General features: G+C 38.9%; 2 protein-coding genes across 2 annotated transcripts in view; both read left to right on the top strand.

Annotated features, from left to right (window-relative positions):
- Positions 1-346: 346 nt before the first annotated feature.
- On the top strand, positions 347-16,694 carry Isca1 (iron-sulfur cluster assembly 1). The gene is made up of 4 exons (XM_047525761.1): positions 347-539; positions 7,103-7,156; positions 12,696-12,801; positions 15,008-16,694. Exons 1-4 carry the CDS (start codon positions 459-461, stop codon positions 15,154-15,156), a joined length of 390 nt encoding a protein of 129 aa, XP_047381717.1. The 5' UTR covers positions 347-458; the 3' UTR covers positions 15,157-16,694.
- A 5,244-nt stretch (positions 16,695-21,938) lies between these two features.
- C14H9orf153 (chromosome 14 C9orf153 homolog) overlaps positions 21,939-23,679 on the top strand; it is a 130,705-nt gene continuing 128,964 nt past the window's right edge. Inside the window, exon 1 of the mRNA XM_047524037.1 lies at positions 21,939-21,973. The gene's annotated coding sequence lies outside the window, so the exon portion shown is untranslated. The remainder of the gene's footprint in view (positions 21,974-23,679) is intronic.

Raw genomic sequence — 23,679 nt, 5'->3', positions numbered from 1 at the left:
AACTAAAACTCCTGTGATGTGTTGACTTTCTTCTATGCTCTTAAGCTTCAACAGTCTATTACTGATTGTTGCAGGAGGCGATGGCGCCGCATCTCGCCCAGCAGGCAGATGGTAAGGAAACCCGCTCAGAAGTCAGCGAGGTCGGAGGTCATGGCTTGTCGCCCAGACTCGGTACTCGGCGGTGATGGCCTCCAGAATTCCTGTGCCCACCCGCACGGTTAACACTACAGGCCGCGCCGCGCACAGTCGCGGGAGCTGCTGGTAGCGCTGGCAGAAGAAACCCGCCCCGCCCCCCGGCCCGTCACTCACACGACCCGGCCAATGGCGGAGGCGGGCGGGGCGGGGCCTGGGGTGCCGTGCGCCGAAGCTTGTGGCGTCAATGCGCCGGTGGTGTCCATGGAGAGAGGTTGAGGTGGCCGAGCTCCGGCCCGAGGCACCCGGGCGCCGGGACGGTGAAGATGTCGGCCTCTTTAGTCCGGGCCACTGTCCGGGCTGTGAGCAAGAGGAAGCTGCAGCCCACCCGAGCGGCCCTCACCCTGGTGAGTGCACGCGGCGCGTGGCTGGGCCTGTGACATTGGCTCACGTCCGCCCCCTGCCAGCGGAGGTCATAGTGGCGGGGAGCCGGTTCGCAGGCCGCGGGCACGTACGGGGTCTGCGGCCGCTGAGTCGCCGCCGCGCCGCCGTTTTCCCTGCTGGCCCCGGGGAGAGTGATAAACCCCTGGACAGGGCTTCCGTGGGTGCCTGGGCGCCCCGGGAACTACGTTTCCCGGCAGGCTCTGCCCAGGCGTTGGGGGGTGGGGAGGCCGACGGTGTTTGTCAGCAAGAGCCTAGCAGCGAGCCTGAAAAACCCGGGTTGCCTGACGTCTCCTGTGCTGAGCTCGGACATACCAAGTGCCGGGTTTGGCGATTGACACCAGGAGTCCCACTCTGTGGGTGTGCGGGAAAGGGCGAGCCCCAGGAACCCACCGGTGCGAGAGGGCAGAGCGGCGATGAAGCCCTCGCCCCCTCCGAGGTCTAGTCTGCGGCGCACAAAGAGTTACTTCCTGGTGTCCGTGGTAGCAGAGGCTTTTGAAACACCCTGTGAGACTCCTGCAATCCTAGGGTTTTACAAAGGACAAAGGATGAAGATTTTCACTCTGAGTTAGTCCACAGCGTTTTCTGGAAAAGAGGTCAAACAGAAAGGAAAGCAGAACACAAACCACAGATACTTAAAAGAATTTCAGAGTGTACTGCGCTCTCTCAGGACTGTGGGTTTTTTAAAAGGGAAATTCACATAACGTAGAATTAACCATTTTAAAGGGTACAATTCAGTGGCAGCACTCACAGTGTTGTGCCACCATTACTTCTATCTAGTTCCAACCCATTTACACCCCAGTAGGCAAGCTTATGATCAGTTCAGCATTGTTCTCCAATACTTTTTAGTTTTAGTTAACCCACTCTTGGTTAAGTAGAAGGCTTTGTGCAAGCATTCGCCTAGAGACTGGAAAATCCGAAGACCTGTTGCCGTAAAATTAGTTGAAACAAAGTCGTGATCAGCTGAAAGAATTTATTTTTTTTATGTCATCAGTGTTTAGGTCCTTGAGGTTACCCCAATTTTATATCTTACTATATTCTGTATTTTTCCTATATTAGCAAGTCCATTTTTATGTGTGGAAGATATATCATAGAATCTAGAATTATCTAAGATCTTGAAAACTAAAGGGCACAGTTCATACTTTGTGTCACATTTCATTTTTAGCAAAAGTTATTCAGAATTCAGAAGAAGAATTCTACTGGTAATGGTGGATCCAAGGAAAGTCAGAGGGTACAGGGATGGTTTTCTGTCTTCTTTTTCCATCACCATTTGGCAAGTTATATGTTCCTTCAGAATTTCTGAGTCATTCCCTTCCATTCCATTCCTGTTCTTGCAGCAGTCATTATTAAGATCTACTCTGGTTCAGGACAAGAAATAATGAGTTACATAATGCCCACCCTCCCTGGACACAAAGAAAGCTTTGCCATCTCTTACAAGGAATAATAATACATCTCACAATCTCAGGCCTAGCTCCCTCTCGACTCTTTTTTTTTTTTTTTTTTTTTTTGGTCAGGGGAGATTACCTGGGATTGAACTCACTAGCACTAAACCACTGAGCCACATCCCCAGCCCTATTTTGTATTTTACTTAGACAGGATATCCTTGAGTTGCTTAGTGCCTCAGCCTCCCGAGCCACTGTTCTTCATTACATGTTATAGCAGTTGTCAGGTTTCAGGATCTCCATGTTGCCTGACTCTAGGAATCTGTTTTCTGAATCCTACTTAGGGTTTTGACTGACTTCAGAAGCTTTTTTTCCCTTTGATTTTTTTTTTAGGAGATGGAGAGAAAGCACACTAGTGCTACTTTCCATCATGATCTGTATTAATGGACTAGCAGTCAATTTATTTCTAGCATAGGTACCCTCATCACAAAGTACCACGGTCTGTATTGCTTATTGTGTGTAGTTTTAACCCCAGAATGTTATGTCAAGCATAAAAGCAGGGAAGTGGTCAAAGGCCTAATAAATGGAGGCAGATAAGATCACCCAAAAGTAGAGATAATTCAATAAAACTAGTAAGAAATAAATGTTACTTGAATATATAAATTTGACATCAGGAATTTGACATCTTGCAATATTAGATAAGGGATGTACTTGTGGAGTCTACCTCAGATCAGCAAGAGGCTAGAAAAGGCAACTGATGACTTGAAAATATGATTAGATGTTGTCATCACCAAATTATCTGCATTAACTCTTGTTGGGTCTGAAGAGAATTGGTGGATTGTTCAAGGCAAATGTTTAGACTGGTGATACTTTGCCCATGTAACTTTATGCAAGCCAGGGGTGGTTTCTTGATTGAATGCTTGGTTCCTACATAACACATCAGTGTTAGTAAGTACCTGTAGAAACCTGCAGAGAGCATAGAAGGAAGATGGATTGCTATGTATCCAGGAATTGAAAAATGGAATTGAATTAATGGGAGCCAGAATAAGATATGATTAGAGAACACAAAGATTAAATACTCCTGACAGTCACCTTTATTTCCAACATTTAACAAGTCAAAATTAGTGCAACCCTAATTTAGGATTATAGATGACCCACACTGTGTACAAAGTACAACCAAAGTTTTGTGAAACGATGATGGTACATGACAGAATAATTATTGACACATGAAGAGAAGTTATGTACAGAGGTGTCTTGGGGCTTAACTTCTAGTAGAACTTGGTTGAGTGAGAAAGTTTCAAAAATGTTTAATATTTAATAAAGTGTTAATTCATTGGACCAGAACCAGAAGTCCTTTGAAACAGTGACCAGGAACAAAGATTTGTACATGAAAGCAATTTAGGAGCTATTAAAACATTGGGAGTAAGTCTCTGAGTGTAGTTGGGTGGTAGAATGTGCTTAGCTTTCACAAAGCCCTGGGTTCATCCTCACTCAGCATCAAAAAAAGTCACAGAATTGTAAGAATAAAAACATGATATAAAACATCAAACACATAGAAAGTGCTCAATAAATAGTGAATATGTTCATTACTGTGTGTATCAAATGAGAAGAATAATACGTTAAAATGTTTTTAATGGGAGTTGTGAAAATGTAAATGTATACTAGAATTACAAATATTATATAAGTGTATGTGTGAATAAGAGAAGACAAAAGAAAAACACCTTAATGCCAATCATAGTTGTTAAATAGTGAGTTTAACAAAATATATTCTAGCTTTCTCATTGGTTGCCATTTACCTAAGATCTTTTAAACGTTAAAATGCCAGATTTATAATAAAATTAAAATAGGTCATAATTGTTGGCACATGTTTATAAGTCTTTTCCCATAATCATGACAATAAAAATAGCCTGGAAGTAGATTTTTTTTTTAATTGGGCCAAAATATCTTAAAGATAATTCTCTCGCTTTAGAACCTTGTTCTAGCTGGGTGTCATGGTGCATGCCTGTAATCCCAGCAATTTAGGAGACTGAGGCAGGAGGATCACAGGTTCAAGGCCAGCCAAGGCAACTTTGCAAGACCCTGTCTCAAAAAAACCAAAAATTAAGAAGTTAAAGAATAAAAAGGGATAGGGATGAGGCTTAGTGCGTTCAATCCCCAGTGCCACCAAAAAAAAAAAAAAAAAAAAAAGTCACGAGTAGATTAAAAGCCAACATTATGTTTCAGTGAATTTTAAGACTCTTCTTAGATTTTAATTCACACTGAATCTGAGATTGAGACTAATTACTAAATAATAACTAATGGCAGTTCAATTAGTATCAATTTTGAGGGGGTAATATGGGTCTCCTAGTTGTCTTGGGGAATGTGTTGGTAATATAAGGCTGCATATTGCTTAGTGGAAGATTTTATGCTGTTTCCCAGATTGATTTCCCCTAAGCAAAATGTTGCCAAACTATGCAAACAGTCCTAGAGAGTAAAATAAGATATTTAGTTTCTGCCTTGTACTAGATCCAGAAAGTTCTTTTTTGGAGTGGGGAAGGGGATTGAACTTGCAGCTTCACACACACTAGGCAACTATTATACTACTGAGCTATATCCCCAGCCCCAGAAGATACTTTTTATGGGGAGAGTTAAAAAAAAAAAAGGCCCAACTGTAACTTGTTCATTCTGACTTGGCTTTAAAAAAAAAAAAAAAGATCAATTACTTCAAAAATTATTAGCACCATCATTTTATCCTTGGGTGAATACTCAACTGTGTTATACATCAGTAGTAACACTCCCTCAGTAGAGCATGTTTCATTTTCACCTGATCCAGAAAAGTTAACATTCATTTCTGGTTTCTATAACAACAACTTCCAGGCACACAATCTTGTTTTAATGTTATTTTCCCATTAAGTGCCTTTCAGTATAAGATGTAAATATCAACAACCTTGAGATAAGTAGACTATTTGCTATGACTTGCTTCCTTTTATTGTATTTAAATGTTTTCTACTAGGAGTTGACTAAAGAAGAAGAAAATATATATTTTTTTCAAACCAAATTTGATAATTTAGAAAACCATGTGAAGAGAAAAAAGACTTGGGGCTAGTGGAAGAGGGTAAGAGACCTGTGTTTACTTCTCTCTGTACCTTTGACCAGCCCACACTAAACCAAAATTACACATCAGGTTTTAGTTTGAAAAAGTATTTTCCCATAGCTATGCTTTTTTTTTTTTTACTTATCAGAAATCTTTTTTTTTGGGGGGGGGGGAGGCAGTAAGTAGATTAATTTCTTAAGCACTCACATAGGAAATATGCCTATGAAAATTTACAAATGGAAAATAAAGCTTGCTTTTATTAGCATCCATTTAGAACAGTAAACAAGCACTTTTAAAAAAATGTTTTAATAAGTATATCTATTTGAGGTTGATATTCTGCCATCTCAGAAAAATAAAATGTTATAATTCTGCTTTTGAGCATTTCCTTCTGATGCCCCTGTGTTTTATTGTTCTGCTTCTGTTCTAATACAACTGTGAGAAAAGGTCTTTAGAATCCATCTGCTAGCTGGGTATGGTGGGGCACACTTATAATCCCAGCAGTTTGGGAGACTGAAGCAGGAGGCCGGTGAGTTCAAAGCCAGCCTCAGCAACTTAGTGAGGCCCTAAACAAATTAGCAAGACCCTATCTCTAAATAAAATATTAAAAAGGGCTGGGGATGTGACTCAGTGGCAAAGTGCCCCTGCATTCAATAACCAGTACCAAAAAAAAAAAAAGAGAGAGAGAGAGAACTAGAAGTCATCTGCTGATGGTGATTTTTTAATCTCTTATTTTTTTAACAGTAACACACAAGAAATACATACCTACAGACACATGCCACATATTAATAACTAAAAAAGGTTCACTAAACAACATTCACTTTTATTATTATTTTTTTTAATGCTGGTCTCGTCCTAACTTGACTCCATGACCCTTCTAACTAGGGTCTGCTCTATGTTTAACATTCTCCTCATCTGACTGAGCCCCAACCCAGACAGCACACTGCAGGGCCATCCCTTGGGTCGTCTCCCCAGCACAAGCTTGAGTTCTGGCTACAATTTACTACTGAGGCATAGGTCATAATATTCAGACTTCAGGATTTCATAAAAAACTGAGAGACCAGTACAGCATTGCCAGTTAGAGGAGCTAATAAATCAGAAAGTAGAAAAGACATCATCTCTTCATTAGTAGCTGATCTCATTGTGCCTGGCACTGTCCTGAATACCTTTCATGAATTTGAATATTTAATCCTCACAAGAATCCTGAAGAGGAGGGACTGTTAATCCGTATTTCACCAGTTAAGGGACTAGGAATCAGAGAAGCTGCTTAACATGACAGCCTTGGAGGACACTTAAAAAGTAGACCAAAAATGCCCCAGAATACTCTCTTACCAGCAACCTCCTTCCCAAGAAGTTTGGTTTGGTAATGCTAAGCTAAGGGCACAGAATAAGTCATGACATTTTTCTCACATTGAGGACCACTAAGATAGGCTAAACCATTCTTTTTGAGAAACAACCCCTCCCTGTTATTATTTTATCATTAGCTTGTTCATCTAGATATCCAGAGATATTGGTTTAATTCACATTGAAAACTGTGTGAGCATTTGATGTGACTAAGATGAGAGGCATAGCCTGGGTTTCTTAATGCTGGTAATGCTCTTCTGTGCATTTTGATGGATTCGAAATAGATTGTAAACTACACACACACACGGTTAATAATCAACAGAAAAAGCACCAGAGGTTTGGCTTTTCCACTGAGATACGTGATTTTGTTCACTGACTGTGGGCTTTCAGTGTGTCTGGCAGTGTGTTTATTGTTGGGTATACAATAGGTGCACAAAATAAATGCTGCCCAAGAAAATTACATTTGTAATATAAATAGTACAGTAAGCATATGAGAGAACTAACCTAGACTGAGGAGCAAGATTTAAAAGGATATTGCTAGCAAATATTTTGACAGAGTTTTTAATTGAGCAGACCTTCATGTGTTTGGGTATAATATCGATGATAAGTACCCCGGCATGAATGAAATAAAATTTTCACGTGAATTTGGTAAAGACAAACTCCAGTAGTCTTGAAGACTATTTAAGAATGCTAGTTTTATACCTAAAAACTTAATAACATTTTCTTTTTTCAGACACCTTCAGCAGTAAACAAGATAAAACAACTTCTTAAAGATAAGCCTGAACATGTAAGTAAAGCCTATCAAACAAATATGTACTAAAAAAAAAAATTCTTTTTCAGAACAAATGTATTTATGATAAACAGTGTGTTTTCATTAATTAAGGATTTTTCTTTTTTCTTTCTTTTTTTTTTTTTCTTTTTCTTTTTTTTCTGTGGTGCTGTGGCTTGAACCCGAGGCTTTACTTATGCTGGGCAAGCCCTCTACCACTGAGCTACATCCTCAGCCCTACTCCTGATTTTTAAAAATTCAAATAATACAGAAGGGGATATTTGGTGTAAAAGAAGTTACTCTCAACGCTAGACTCTTTCATTGTCATTCTTTCTTCCAAAAGCAACCTTTGAGGGTCTTTCAGAGATAATCTGTGTATTTGATGTGGCTAAACCAGGACTTCTTTGCCTCCACACTGTTGATGTTTTAGGGTGAATTGTAGGATATTTAACAGCATCTCTGGCCTCTACCTACCAGCTGCTAGTAGCACCCTCTTCCCTTTCTGTGACAACTAAAACCACTGCTCTACACTGTGCTTATTAATCTTGTCTCTCTTTTCCTGTTTCCCATATGTGCTATAGTTACGCCTTGCTTTTTACCCTTAATCAGCTTGAAGATCTTTCCATAGTATTGTGTAAAGATCTGCCTCCCCTGCTGAGTGCGGTGGTATAAGCTTGTAATCCCAGCAACTTTGGGAGGCTGAGGCAGGAGGATCACAAGTTCAAAGCCAGCCTCCTCAGCAACATGGGGAGGCCCTAAGCAATAGTGACACCCTGTCTCAAATAAAAAATAACAAAGGGCTGGGAATGTGGCTCAGTGGTCACCCCTGGGTTTAATCCCTGGTACCAAAAAAAAAAAAAAAAAATCTGCCTCTCCCTTCATGACTTTGAATACAGTATATTCCATTGATTTCTTTAAGCAGTTCATTATATCAAAGGTCATCTGGGTTGTTTTCCTTCATTACTACCACAAACACCACTTAATAGCTATTTGTTTAGTAGAGGTGTATGCCAGGCCCTTGTTAGAGACCTGTAAGCATGACATAGCATACCTATGTAAGATTTGTTCCTGGAGGTAGAATTGTTGAGTTAGGGATGTACATATCATCTTACTGTAGTACATTGTTAAGAGTTAATGGAATGCTGTAAATCACTTCAAAAAATGAACTGTCAATAATTAATAATTAGACTACAGAGTGATTTCTGGATTCTGTTGCATAATTTATACATTACAAAGTAGTGGGAGTTGTCAGCACCTCCCTCCTAAGAATTAATGAATGCTGACCACTGTTAGTTTTCCATCCAGTTCAGTTTGGATAAACTAATGACTAGAGTATAAATTAACCAAATGAAACAGGAAGTTAGTTTGTAGATTTAAAGAATGTTCATTCCTATTGATGTAAAAATGCGTCATTTATAGCATGAACAATCCCTTTTCCCAACCTACAGCTGTGTTTTCACAAACTTTTTTTATTGGTGCATTATAGTTACACATATTAGTGGGATACATTTCAACATATTCATATATGCACATAACATAACAGTTCATTCTCTAGTGCTTGCTTTCCCTTTCCTTCCCTTGATTCCTCCCCCTGATTCCTTTCCTCTACTGTATTGCTTCCTGAGATCCCCGCAACCCCGATTTTTTTTTTTTTCCTTTTTTTTTTCTTTCTCTGTAGCTTCTACATGTAAGAGAAAACAATCTTGACTTTCTGAGTCTGGCTTATTTCACTTAACATAATGCTCTCAAGTTCCATCTCTTTACTTGCAAATGACAATTTAGTTCTTTTTGGCTGAATAAAAAACACCCTTGTGCATATATACTACATTTTCTTTACCCATTTATCTGTTGATGGACACCTAGGCTGGTTTCATGAATTGCACTGCTGTAAACATGAATGTTCATGTATGGATATGCATATATGGTATCCTCGGGATAAATACCAAAGAATGATATAGCTGGATTATGGTGGTTTCATTCCTAGTCTTTTGAGGAAACTCCATACTGATTTCCATAGTGGTTGTACTAATTTACAATCCAACCTACAGTATATAAATTTTCCCTTTTTCCCACATCCTTGCAAGCATTTGTTGTTGTTTGTATTCTTGATCATTGCCATTTTAACTGAAATGAAATAAAATCTCTGTGTAGTTTCAATTTGCATTTTCTGATTGCTAAGATATTGAACATTTTTCCATTTACTTGTTGACCATTTTTCTTTTTCCCTTTTTTTTTTTTTTTTTTTTTTTTTAGGGTACCGGAGATTGACCCTAGGGACACTGTCCCACTGAGCCACATCCCCAGCCTGTTTTTTATTTATTTATTTTTTTTTAAGTTGAGTCAGAGTCTCGCCAAGTTGCTGGGGCTGGTTTTGAATTCTCAATCTTCCTACCTCAGCCTCCTGAGCCACATAGGCATGTGCAAATGCACCCAGCAACCATTTGCATTTTTTCTTTGGAGAAGTTTCTGTTTAGTTCATTTGTTCACTTATTGATTGTTTATTTTTTTGGTGGCAAGGTTTTTGAGTTCTTTATATATTCTGGATATTAATCTTCTGTTAGAAGAATAGTTGACAAAGATTTTCCCTCATTCTGTAGGCTCTCTCTTCATGCTTTTGTTTCCTTTATTATGCTTCAAAGTTTGGGGTTTTTTTAGTTGATTGGTTGGTTGGTTTGGTTTGGTTTGGTTTGGTACAGTACAGTAAGGTATTAGGGATTGAACCTGAGCACTCTGCCACTGTGCTACATCCCCAGTCTTTTTCATTTTTTATTTTGAGGCAGAGTGTCACTGAGTTGCCCAGGCTGACCTAAAACTTGAGATCTTTCTGCCTCAGCCTCCCGTATTGCAGGAATTATAAGCATGCAACACCATGTTTGGTATAGAAGTTTTTTAATTTGATACCATCCCATTTATTAATTCTTCATATTATTTCCTGAACTTTAGGGGTTCTATTAAGGATGTCATTCCCTGAGCTTATATGTTGGTGTGTTGAGCCTGTTTTCTTCTAGCAGTTGGAAAGTTTCTGGTCTAATTCCAAGGTCTTTGTTCCATTTTTAGTTTATTTCATATAGTCTTAAATGTCTGTATCCATTCCTAACATCCTGTTTACAAATACAGAAACCAAGTTAAACAAATACTTATGATATGTGCTTCAGGAATTAATCCAGGCAGTTGATTATTTTTCATTCTGAATATATAAAATTCCCTCAAACATTTTCTAAGCTGTCACTGAAGGTGAATAAAATTTCCCACTTTATGTTTGCTTTTCTGAAGTAAGTACATATTGTTACTTTTCAGAGAATCAGGATCTACTGGTGAAATAATACTTAAGATGATAATACTTTGTATACTTAAATGAAAAAGCAGGCTCCATAATAGAGAAAAGCATAGATAGATATTGTTAGAAAATTGCACTAACACAGACATTAGTGCTGTCTGGGCACTTCTTAATCTTTTTTTTTTTTTTTTTTTGATTACTAGGGATCAAACCCAGGGCCTCTTATGCTAAGCATACAATCTTTGCTTTGTGATATTTGAAAACATTTATACAGGTCTGCCCCGGATTCAGGCTCCTGTACAGAGGTAGTGTAATTTCCAGGTAGTAGCTTATGAAACTTAGTGAATCTAACCAGAAGGAAACATCCGGAAAACTTCTCACAGAATGAGATTGAGCAAAAACACTTTTCAGAAATTCAACTTTTTTTTAAAAGGCATCCTTGCCATCAGGTGTTTTTTTGTTGTTTTCTTTCTTTTAAGAAAGAAGTGATTTGTTTCTTTATTTTTTGGCATATTTATTATTTTGTTTTTGTTGTTCTTTTTAGTTAGAAGTAATTTTTCTTTGCTTTTTTCCCCTGTGTTGGAATCGAACCTAAGACCTCATACATGCTAGGCAATTTTTCAATTTTTAAATTAAAATTTTTTATTTCTGAAGAAAAGAGAAAGAGAAGGCAGGGTGTAATTCCATTAAAATAAAAGATCTGTGGAATATACAGAGGGAATTGAGTGGGAGGGAAGAGAGACAGAATAAGGGAAGAACAGTAGAATGAATCTGTCCTAACTTTCCTATGCACATGTTTAAATATACCACAGTGAATCTCACCATCATGTATATCCATAAGAAACTTTAAAAAAAAAAAAAAAAAGCTTTTAAGTAAATCACAGAAGCATCAGAAGAATAGAGGAAAGAAGAATGGGAGAGGGAGGAGAGGAGTGAAAGGGGAAGTATTGGGGACTGAATTAGAGCAAATAATATTCCATGCTTTTTTTAATTATGTCAAAATGAATCATAATATTATGTATAATTAAAAAGAACCAATAAAGAAAAAATTTTAAATAAATAATAAGAAAAAATTTATTTCTAGCCAGGTGTGGTGGCATACACCTGTAATCCCAGCAGCTGGGGAGGCTGAGACAAGAGGATCCTAAATTCAAAGCCAGCCTCAGCAACTTATCGAGGCCCTAAGCACAATTTAGCAAGATTATATCTCTAAATAAAATATTTTTAAAAGGACTGGGGAATGTGGCTCTGTGGTTAAATATCCCTGGGTTCAATCCCCAGTACCAAAAAAAAAAAAAAAGCTTCTTTTCTAAATTGGATGTTTAATAGTAAGGGTCAGTTAATTAACATAAGCACTGAGGTCCTAGCTCAGTAGTAGAGCATTTACCTACCTAGCAGGCACAAGGCCCTGGGTTTGATCACCAGCACTGCAAAAAATAATAATAATAATTAAGTGAAATATTATGTGGCCATTACTTGCAAGTGATTTGTAAAAGTTTATTCCATGGGGAAAATGATATCTTAAGTGTATGCAGCAAAATGCAGAATAAAATTTTAAGCCAGGCACAGTGGCGCATGCCTGTAATCCCAGCGGCTCAGAGGGCTGAGGCAGGAGGATTGAGAGTTCAAAGCCAGCCTCAGCAACGGTGAGGTGCTAAGCAACTCAGTGAGGCCCTGTCTCTAAAACTACAAAATAGGGCTGAGGTTATCACTCAGTGGTCGAGTGCCCTTGAGTTCAATCCCTGGTGCAAAAAAAAAATTATTTTACTATGATAAAAATATTCAGATTATATATATGTGACAAGGACTAGAAGAAATGGGGGGAAACAACCTGTGTGTTAGAATAGTAGTAATTACAGGGTTTTTCTTATGTGTATTGTTCTTTGTATATTGTTGGTTTTTATATTTTTTAATACCTGCTAGTATTATAATTGTACAATAATTAAATTTTTTCCAATTCTTGTTTCCTATTTCCTACAGGAATTTTTTTTTTTTTTTGTACTAAGGATTGAACCCATGGGGTACTTTACTGTTGAGCCCTATTTTCTATTTCAAGATGGGTTGCCAAAACTGACTTCAAATTAGTACTACAGATGTGTACCACCATACTCTGCTCCTACAGAGACATTTTATAACAAGAAATCTAATATTTATTTGTTAGCTTATGAGAAAATTAATAATAAGTAGCCTTTTTTTTTTTTTTTTTTTTTTTACTAGTGTGATTGTTTAATCTATCTGATAAGCTTTAAAACTAAGTTTATATTTTCAATTCTTTTTCAGGTAGGTGTGAAAGTCGGTGTCCGAACTAGGGGCTGTAATGGCCTTTCTTACACGCTGGAATATACAAAGACAAAAGGAGATTCTGATGAAGAAGTTGTTCAAGATGGTATGTTTTTGACAGATTTTTTTCTGGATACTTTGTTTTGCTTAAAATTTTTAACCTTATAGCCAGGCATGGTGGTACACACCTGTACCCACCATGTGACTCAGGAGGATGAGACTGGAGGATCACAGGTTCAAGACCAGCCTCAGCAATTAAGTTGAGACGAGACTCTAAGCAACTTAGCGAAACACTGTCTCAAAATAAAAAATAAAAAGGACTGGGGATGTAGCCTAGTGGTAAAGTGCCTCTGGGTTCAATCCCCAGTACCAAAAAAAAAAAAAAAAAAGATTAGAAATTATGTAAATAGTGCTCACTCTGTGCTAGGTTTGTTTGATGAACTTTAATATGTTGTATGATTTGTACACAGCAACTTAATGAGGGCAATGCCATGTTATACCTTTATACCTGTTTTCTTTTTTTTTTTCCTAGTTTGGGTTTTTTTTTGTTTTGTTTTTGGTTTTGTTCGTTTGTTTGCTTATTTATTATACCTGTTTTCTGTTAAAGAAATTGAGGTATGGAGAGGTTAAATAATTAGTCCAAGGTCACTCAGTGAATGTTTAAACATCCAATGAAATGTAAACCTAATCAATTCAATTCTCTCCAGAGGCTGTGCTTTTAATAACTGATAGGTTAGTGGGTAAGTTGTTTCAACTCTGAAAGGTCATCGTTCATTGTGTCCAGAAAGATTTTAAACTTGAAAGTGAACCAACCATTTTTGTGTGACAGTTTTATGTTCATGTCAAGTAAGTAATGCTTTTTTAAACTCATACTTTTGAGAAATTGTTTTCCAATTTTTATTAAAATTTTCTGGTTTTTAATATATGTGGCCCCAAATCTCCCAACCAAGGATTTGATTCCTGTTTAAAGGAAGATTAAAAATGTTACAACTGTGGGAGAACTGGAGTCTTCATGGGTTTTGCCATGGTGGTTTTCTGCATTGGAGGTGTGTTCTGGGCTAGTTTGTGGGCCTTGCCTACATGGGAGGACATGGTCTAGATTCTTAGGTGTGTTTTTTTCTTATTAAACCGAATTACTAATCAAGAAAGATATTTGTTAATATTTTAAATTATTTTTGAGACTGACTCAAAATGTCATAAACTTTTAAGATTTTATTCTTACAGAAGAGAAGACCTGTATTTACATATAGTTCATATTTAGGTAATGATTCAGTTTTTGTAAGGAAGAAAGCTTTTTAAATTGATTGTATTTGCCAGGATGTTGACTTCTGTCTACATCATATACATACATAATATAGATCACATTGCAAGATATCTGTAAATTTTATTGACTCCATCCTTACAAAACAGTTACTGAGAATATACATATTTTCTTCATGTTGCAAATTGAAAAAAAAAATTAAATAAAGGCAGATTGTAGTTTTGCACAATTGTCATGGAATTTACTTGTGTAAAACTACCTTCCCTTATATAACTGGGACAGAGAAAGTTGACAGGAAATGGGTAGAGGGTTTTTTGTTTGTTTTTTCATTGCTGGGGATCAAACTCAGGGCTTCGTGCATGCTGTGCAAGCACTTTACCTCTGAGCCACATCCCCAGCCTTCTTAATTTTTATTTTGAGACAGTATGTGACTAAGTTACCCAAATTTACAATCTTACAAGCTAGCCTCAAACTTAAAATCTTTCTGCCTCACACTTCCAAGTCACTGGGATTACAGGAATGCACACCCTGTCAGGCTCTGAGTGCTTTTCATTAGTATAATTATTTAATCTCAGCTATTCTAAAACTGAGTTATATCTTCAGTTCTTTTTTCAGGTAGGTATCAAAGTCTGAGACCAAACCAAGAACTGAATTCGGTCACCAACTTTGAAAAATATTCAGAAGATTCCTGTTGAATTTTGTTGATGGTTACTATTCATTTATTTGAATGTTTATTTATTTATTTAGGGCACCAGGGATTGAACTCAAGGACACATGGCCACTGAGCCACATCCCCAACCCTATTTTGTATTTCAGTTAGAGACAGGGTCTCACTGAGTTGCTTTAGCACCTCACTTTGCTGAGGCTGGCTTTGAACTCCTGATCCTCCTGCCTCAGCCTCCCAAGCCACTGGGATTACAGGCGTGCATCACTGTGCCCAGCTGGTGGTTACTATTTAAATTTAAATTTATATTTATATTTCACTATACTTTGAATCAGCAGGTTCCACAGGCTGCAGGCTTTATATGACCCATGTTTTCTTTTCCCCAAGGAGTCAGAGTGTTCATCGAAAAGAAAGCACAGCTGACACTTTTAGGAACAGAAATGGACTATGTTGAAGACAAATTATCCAGTGAGTTTGTCTTCAATAACCCAAACATCAAAGGAACTTGTGGCTGTGGAGAAAGCTTTAATATTTGAAACCTCAGGACTCCTCTGGCTTTAAACTCCAGGAAGACTTGCTGAAACCTTGGAGCTTGCTGAAGAAATCATGTGACTGTCACATGCCTAAGGTTTATAATGTGTGACCACCTTGTGGGGAAAATAAAGTGATGCATTTTGAAAATGAAGCCAGTATGTTAGATTCCAGAAGAAATGATGTTTGTATTCTCCATATGGACAGAAAGTGAGAAGCCATTGCTCCTTTTGGATCATTGTTATATAAAGAAAAAAAAATCCTACCCTACACTTAGCTCTCGTTTATCCTTTCTGTTAGAACCAGTTAATGCTGCTTCCCTGACAGTAATTCTCAAAACAGGTTAACAGATGTGTGCTTGCTAGATTTCTGTCAAATGGCTTGAATGTGCATTTCTGTCTGCCTTTTCTCAACAAGATGAATGGTTCCCAAAATTCAGAGGTGAGAAGTCCTGACTACTGATAGTAACATGGCAGTGCATTGTTTTTCTACCCAAATTGGCATGACCTTTTTTCCATTTTATTAAAAATTTCATTGTCAAATGCCTTGTTTTTGTACCCTTCAACAATACTGGGAAAAGATTTCCTTGAACTGTAGTGCAAAATAGTTCCAAGTGATGGCATCAAAAAGTGAGGAATATTTTATCCACCTGTTTTATGACCTATTTTTTGGCCATCCTAAAAATCTGATCAAAGCTGACTTAGATCCTTTTAGTTGGAAGGACTCTTAAGAGCCATCTAGCTCACCCCTCTTAATTCTGTGTGGGAAGAGACAAACCCCAGGGAAACTGAAGGACATTTGTCCACATGGGTCTGCAAACTACAAGAGAGCTGGGGCTATACCCCATCACCTCTTCCTCCTAGGGAACACTTGTGCTCAGCATTCCGAGGCAGTGAAGGACAATAGTAGTGTGGCTTAATGTGATCAACATTTGGATAGAGTTTTCTTTGTAAGTTGATGAGATCCTATTCGTTTTATTTTATTTTGAGAGGGACAAATCTTATTTTAAAACGGTTGTTACCACCTTCTTTCTTTAAAACTTGGAAACAGTGGTCTACAGTAGCAAAGAAGATATAGCAGCCCAGCCCACTCCATTCTTTTGGGGTGTAGTAGTGATTATAAAACAGAACATGGGGGTCTTTTCTTAAAATTCTCAGTATGTGTACACTTTGATTCCTAAGTCCAATTACTAAAATTTTTAAACAGTATTGTAACCTAATATTTTGGTCACCAACTTTTCTTTTAAAGTAGTCCTTTTGTCACTTAGTCTACTGATTTCCCTGGGCTTGACATATTAAATATTCTCAAAGATGATATACATATACGTTTTTTGAAAACTGATTCTCATGAATTAAAGTAGCTGAGTTCCTTTGTGGTTGTCCCACTTACTAAAGTACCTGGCACAAAATGCACCAAAACCTAGAGCAGCAGTTCTATGTAAATGTTCATGAGTTTGTATGGTTAATATAATTGTTGATCTACTCATAATTTGTGCAATACTGTATGTAGAGATTGAGTTATCAATTAAAAAATGTGGCCTCTATATGATCATAAAAATGCTTTTTTTTTTTTTTACTAATGAAAAATTACTTTCTTTTTTTTCTTTTTTTTTGGCCCAGTCTCCACACATTCCAAGAGATCTCCTCAGATTGTTCTCATCACCAAATAGCCCTGCTGTTTAACAACCATCCACACTGCACTGTCCAGCCTCACACATAGATGGCCTCCCTTTATATCTTCAGGAAGGAAGAACATTCCCATCAAGAATGCTTTTCCCTTTGACACCCAAGCTTCATGTTCACTTCCTCTAAGACGGCACTAACTTTACTTCAGGCACAGTAATTAGCCCTGGCTTTCCATTAGCCTCAAAGTTTCACAGATAACAGAAACTGTCCTGGGCATCAGAGATCTTAGAGTTGATCAGTGAGGCAGACTCCAGTGCAGAGTATCAATCAATATGGTAAATGTTCCTAATGATGTTCATCGCACACTTACTGTGTGCCAGGAACTGTTCTTATATTTTCATAACAGCTAGAGAAGTAAGTCTACTTACTGTCTTTATCTACATGAGAATCTATAGCAACAAGAACAAAATATTTCACTCAAGTAATGTAAATGGCCATGTCAGGATTAACACCCATGCCCTCTGGCTCCAGGCCCTGTGCTCCTGTGTGTGTGTGTGTGTGTGTCTACTTGGGATTTAATCACCACTGAGCTACATTCCCTGCCCTTTCTATGTTTTATTTTGAGACCATCTTGCTAAATTGCCCATCCTCCTACCTCAGCCTCCTAAATTCCTGGAATTACAGGCAGGCACCACCACACCCAGCTCTAAGTCCAGTTCTCCGAATGGGCCTATTGTAAGAACCAATATAGAGCGGGTGGACTTGTACAAAGGTATTCTAGAGATTATGACCCAGGAGTTGAGTTTGAAAAGATATGAGATTTGGGGAAGAGAATGAACCAACAAAAAGGTTTTTTAAAAGTTTAGAAAGAAGTACTAAGGAGAGTGAGACTCAAGGATAGAGGATGAGGTAGAAGATCTAGGACATCTGACTTTGTATGAGTTCTGTAGGTGTTGGCAGTACTGAAAATATTTACAAGGGAGTCATCGGAAAACCATTGCATTCAGAAGTGTCAACCTGGCACTTCTGCAGTGCAGAATGGGTTGGATGATGAAATTATTTTTTAACTTTTTTATACCAGTACAAGCAATAACTTAGTTTTTTGGTTTGGGGTTTTGTATCCCACAATATGGAAAAATTAAAGACACAAACTGAATCTATCCTTTAATATTAATTTAGCACATCATTTTTTTTTTGCAAAATGGCCTTTCCTACAGCCATAACAGGGACCATACTATGCAAGCTTGAGCCCTAAGTAGGAAGATTCTGTTTGTCTTGTCTCACATTCATCCACACTCCACTCACAGACCCTGGATATCCTTGTATCCATAATGTCATTTGGTAGTGCCCCTAGGTGACATGAAGACTTGAGTGGCAGATCTCTTGCTTTACAAGATTGCTGGTAGAAGCCCACTCTTCCTTATCAGCATGCTAAATTGAATGGATGAGGTCACAGGGTAGTTAAAAATACCCCTTAAAGAATTTCAGAAGCTTGCTGTGCTTTGTTCTTCAGAGCATCTCCCAGCCCCCTGTTGCTGGTCCTACAAGAATTATTTTTTTATCAAAGAGGAAGAGGGTAGGGGTGTTGAAAAACCCTCCTAAAGAGTTGGGAGCAGTGGCATATGCTTATAATCCCAGCAACTTGGGAAGATAAGGGAGGAAGATCTCAAGTTTGAGGCCAACGTCAGCAAATTAGTGAGACCCTGTCTCAAAAAATAAAAGCACTGGTGATGTAACTCAGTGGTAAAGTGCCTCTGGGTTCAGTTCCCAGTACCAAAAAAAACAAAAACAAAACAAAACCCCCTACAAGATCAGACATCAGACGTCCCTAAGATTCCCAGTACTTCCTAAGATTCATTCAGCAGGAAATGCCTCAAAAAAAAGCCTTTCTTGTCATGTTTTCATCTCTGAGAGGTCAGGAAATACAAAAGCCTGTGATGTTAAGCTGAGCCTTAGTACTGTCTCATTTGATCCTCAAGGCAGACATGACATGGGCCAGAGGCAACAAAACAGCCAGTATGAGGTAGTGCAGGCAGGGGTGTGGGTACGGAAAGGTGTAGGTTCTGGGTTCAGATAGATCTGGCTTTTAATCAAGGTTTCTGTCATTTTTGTGGCTATGAGAACTGACATAGGTTACATAATTTCTCTTAGTTCATTTCTCCACTTGTACAACAATCAAGATGTTTGGGGGATTGATAACTACACATAAGCATCATTCTGTTAAGAAAATCAATACATCATCATTCTCATCCCTTTTACTTGTTTTCCTGTACTATATAGATAATGTGCTAATGGAGTATATCAATCAGAACAAGAATTTAGGGAAATGAGCATTTTGACACAATTAGAAAATTGTCCCATGTTAAAATCTAGGGAAAATTTGCTCCATATCTAGCAAACAAATGACCACAGTAACTTATTCGAGAGAACTATAAGTGATTTGCAAATATAGTTATATGGAGAAATTTTATTCTCTCAGTGGCTGATTAGCTACAGAGAAACCTGCCCTACTCAGGTAACTGTTTTGAAAAGTCAACCCCATAGAGCTCCCAGATGGGCCTCACCAGGCTGGAAAAGAGAGAGCCACCCTACCCTGGACCTCTTTTGAGATGCTGAGCCCATGTGGTTGTGAAGTCCTTGGGATGGTTCTTCCTCACTCCCCATTGGCGAAGGCTACATTTATTATCAATAAGGCACCGAATTAGACCTTCGACTGGGCAATGGCTCTGTACCAGCACTACTTACTCTCCTTCCATAGCCTGAGTGGCATTCCATTACTTCAAATCCCATTTATTATTTTCCATGGATTCCTTTTTTTTTTTTAAGTATTTTTTAGTTTTATAGATGGACACAGTATGTGTATGTATGTGGTGCTGAGGATCGAACACCAGAGCCCTGCAGTTGCGAGGCAAGCGCTCCACCACTGAGCCACAGCCCCAGTCCCTTTTTTTGTATTTATTTTTTCAGTGTTTGGTGTTTGAGGGGTTGGTTGGATGATTTGGAACTGGGGATTGAACCCAGGGGGGCTTTGTCACTAAGCTACATCCCCAACCCTTTTTATTTTTTATTTTGAGACAGTCTTGCTCAGTTGCTTCGGGCCTCACTAAGTTGCTGAGGCTGGCTTCAAATTTGTAATCCTCTGCCTCCGTCTCCCCAGTCACTGGGATTACAGGCATGTGCTACCCCACTGGATACTTTTTATGTATAGTTTTGGTTTTTTGTTTTGTAGCACTAGGGATGGAACCCAGGGCCTGGGCAGGCTAGGCAAGTGCTAAAATATTAAGTGATATCCCCAGCCCAGATTGCACGTCTTAAAGCAGTTCTCAGACTTTGAGGTGCAAGCAAATCCTGGGGATCCTGTCAAAAAGCAGATTCTGATCCCCAAGTTCTGGAGTGGGATCTGGGATTCTGTATTTCTAGCCAAAACCCATGTGAAGCCAATCCTGTTCTGTACACCACCTTTGAATAGCGCAGTTTTAAAGTACTTCTCTCCAGATGGGCCTGGTTGAAAGTAATAATTGGTGCCCACAATTATTTTCACTAAGCACCCCTGTAGGGTTCAGGATTTATTATCAGTCTGGGATGCATACCTGTGTTGCCACCTGTAGGTGACATAACTACAAAGCCAGGAACATTCCTGCAATTTTAGCTTTATAAGTGCTGCACAGTGCAGCATTCCCTATCTGTAATGCTTAGGACCAGAAATGTTTTGAATTTCAGAGTTTCTTGGATTTTGGAATATTGACATATACATAATGTGCTATCTTGGGGATGGGACCCACATCTAAACACAAAATTCATTTGTTTTTATATTCACCTTTACATAGTCTGAAGGTAATTTTATATAATATTTTTTAGTGCACGTGTGTTTTAACTGTAATCCATCACAACAGGTCGGGATTTTCCATTTGTGCCATCATGTCAGCGCTCAAAAGTTTCAGATTTTGAAATATTTTGTACTTCAAATTTTTGGATTAGGGATGTTCATCCTTTACATGATTTCTTTTGGACATGTAACATGTTGAAAATATCTTAGGAATCCTCAACCCTATTTTCACTTTGTAGTTTCTTGGTCACTAGGGTTCCCAATACAGCCACCACTGTCTTAGCCAGCAGAACCCAGTCACCTGGAAGGTCCACAGGGACTCCTTGCACATGCTAGGTAAGTGCTCTGCCTCTGAGCTGCACCCTAAGCCCTTATGTTTGTTTACTGTTAATGCCACTACTACATATCCGAAGGTGAAGGTGAGCCCCTAGCCTTGTTTTCCATGGACAATTCTAATATATGCCTATTGTCCCAGCAAAATTATTGGTAGTGGTCACATTTGGTTAAATTCCCTCTCAGAGTAACCATATTTGGCTGATAAATTACATGACAATCTATTGAATGTTATGTCAATATCAAAACATATCTAAGATTTTCTATATTTATCAAATTTTTCAAAGTCATTGACTTTCTTGTTTACCCATGTCCATAGAAGCATTATTCATAATAGCCAAAAGGTACAAGTAATCCAAGAGTCCATGAAAGAACAGAATGTGACATGCATACAATGGAGTATTATTCAACCTTAAAAAGGAAGGATACAACATGGATAACCCTTGAAGACCTATGCTAAGTGTAATGAGCCAGTTGCAAAAAGACAAATAACTCTGTAATTCTAACTTACATGAGGTACCTAGGATAGTCAAATTCATAAACACAGAAAGTGAAAAATAGGTTACCAAAGACTGAGGGAAAAAAGAGGATGGGGAGTTATTGTTTAATGAGTACCAAGTTCCATTTTATAAGATGAAGAGAGTTCTGGAGATTAATGTTGGTGATGGTTGCATGACAATGTGAACGTACTTAATGCCATTGAACTTCACATTTAAAAATGAAAAATATGGTCAATATTATGTTGTGTATAATATGATCAATTTAATGTTGCCGATTTTTTTTTAAGTTGGCAACTCCCAATTAATTTAGACTACTAAATTACATAGTAGATTCCATTCTGGGGAAGTGGTTGTGTCTTAGTTCACTTTGTATTGCTACAGTAGAATACCTGACACTGGGTAATTTATAAAGAAAATAAATTTATTTCTTACAGTTCCAAAGGCTGGGATGTCCAAGATAGAGGAGCCACATCTGGTGAGGGTCTTCTTTTTGCATCCTAACATGGCAGAAGGCATCACATGGAGTGTGCAAATTCAGGTCTCTCTTGCTTTTCTTATGAAGCCACTAAAGGGAGCCCCACCCCAATGTCTTTACCTTACCATAATAGCCTCCCAAAGGCATTGCCTCCAAAGCCATCAAAACATGAATTTGGGGATTTAAACTTCCACTGCATGAATTGGGGTTCACCTTCAAACTATAGAAAGTTCCTTCAGCAAAATTCTCAGTGATTCCTACAAGAATCTCCCAAGAAAAGAGAGCAAGTTCAGAGCATAGCTGCATGGCTTAGGTAGATAATTAGCATGGTCATGTTGCCCCAACCCACTTCTCCCCACATCTGGACAGGCCCAATTTCTCCTCTGCACTTTCCATGTCTGTAGAAGGAAAACTTGACTGAGTAGAAGTTATAGTCACAGTTCAGGTATTTAATGTATACTGTTTAAAAAAAAAAAAATGCTGGACTGGGCTGGGATTGTGGGGGAGTGTTTGCCTGGCATGTGTGAGGCACGGGGTTTGATCCTCAGCTCCACATAAAAACAAACAAAATAAAGGTATTGTGTCCATTGTACAATTTAAAAAAAGATTTTAAAAAATGCCTCCCATCCTCTTCTCTCCACCTACCCGTTACCCTCACACAGGAAGATAATCCTCTGCCCCTCTTTGCCACATAGCTGTTTGTGTGACCTTGAGGGTGTTCAAATGTCACAATGAACATTTACTCACTCACCACTCAGGACCAGGTTCAGGGCTGAATCTTAGGGCTACAGGATGAATGAGACTCAGTCACTGCCCTCAGATTGCAGAGATTCATGACAGATGACCACCAAAGAAAGGTAATTGTAAAACACATGGTAAATGCAGTGATAGACCGAGTCCCGGGACACTATGAGAATACTGAAAAAGTGGAAATGAAGCCAGTCTGGGCTTGACAGGGAGGTTGGGCTGAGGAGGGTGGTGGGGAGGAGATGGAAAGGTGAGAGCTGAGAGATGACACAGTGTTTGGGTTCATTTCTGCCCGTAGGGAAGCTCTTTTATCTCCTTTAAGGATGGTCACAGGAAACTGGAAGCCAGTTGGTCATGACTCAGCCTGCACATCTTCGTCATTCTCTCTGGCCATCACCACTAACGGCCCTCTCTCCCCATCCTTCCATTCCCCCTTCCTTCTGATTCTTTTTTTTTTTTTTTTCGCGGTGCTGGGGCTCAAACCCAGGGCCTTGTGCTTGCAATCCCCCTTCCTTCTCCTGCCATGTTCCCAATGTCACTGGGCTCTGGCTTCGCTCTGCTCCCCTGCCTGGCCTCCTTTCTCCTCCCTCTCCATACATCCAGTTTTGAGAGTGTAGAGACAGAGATAAGAATATGAGAGGGGAGGAAATGAAAAACTACTAGAGAGCTTCCTCTCCCCTTTTCCAGAACCAAGGCACAGGGGCAAGCTGTCTATTTTGGACCAAACTGAATGGTGGTAAGACATGAACTGGTCCAACTGGCAGTCCAAAGCTGCCTCTCCCTAGTCCAACAGAGCTGTCAGTCCTTAAGGCCACCAGTAAGGTCACGATCCTTCCAACCAAAAGGTCCCTAAACACGTACAGTTCTCTGGGGATTGCCCACAAAGCTTGGGACCCTAGCGTTAAACACAGGCAGCTTTCCATGTGATCCCTTCCCTCCCTTCCGTGTGTGTGTGGGGGGGTACTAGGGACCAAGGCCAGGATCTCGTGAATATAGGCATGTGCTTTGTCACCGGGCAGCCA

The sequence above is a fragment of the Sciurus carolinensis genome, chromosome 14 (genome assembly GCF_902686445.1).
Source record: "Sciurus carolinensis chromosome 14, mSciCar1.2, whole genome shotgun sequence".
NCBI lineage: Eukaryota > Metazoa > Chordata > Mammalia > Rodentia > Sciuridae > Sciurus > Sciurus carolinensis.
This window is presented reverse-complemented; position numbering and strand designations above follow the sequence as displayed.

Coding starts and splice junctions, on each gene's coding strand:
- Isca1 (XM_047525761.1), top strand. CDS start 459: ATGTCGGCCTCTTTAGTCCGGGCCACTGTCCGGGCTGTGAGCAAGAGG. Junction 540..7,102: donor CCCGAGCGGCCCTCACCCTG/GTGAGTGCACGC, acceptor TTCTTTTTTCAG/ACACCTTCAGCAGTAAACAA. Junction 12,802..15,007: donor TGAAGAAGTTGTTCAAGATG/GTATGTTTTTGA, acceptor CTTTTCCCCAAG/GAGTCAGAGTGTTCATCGAA.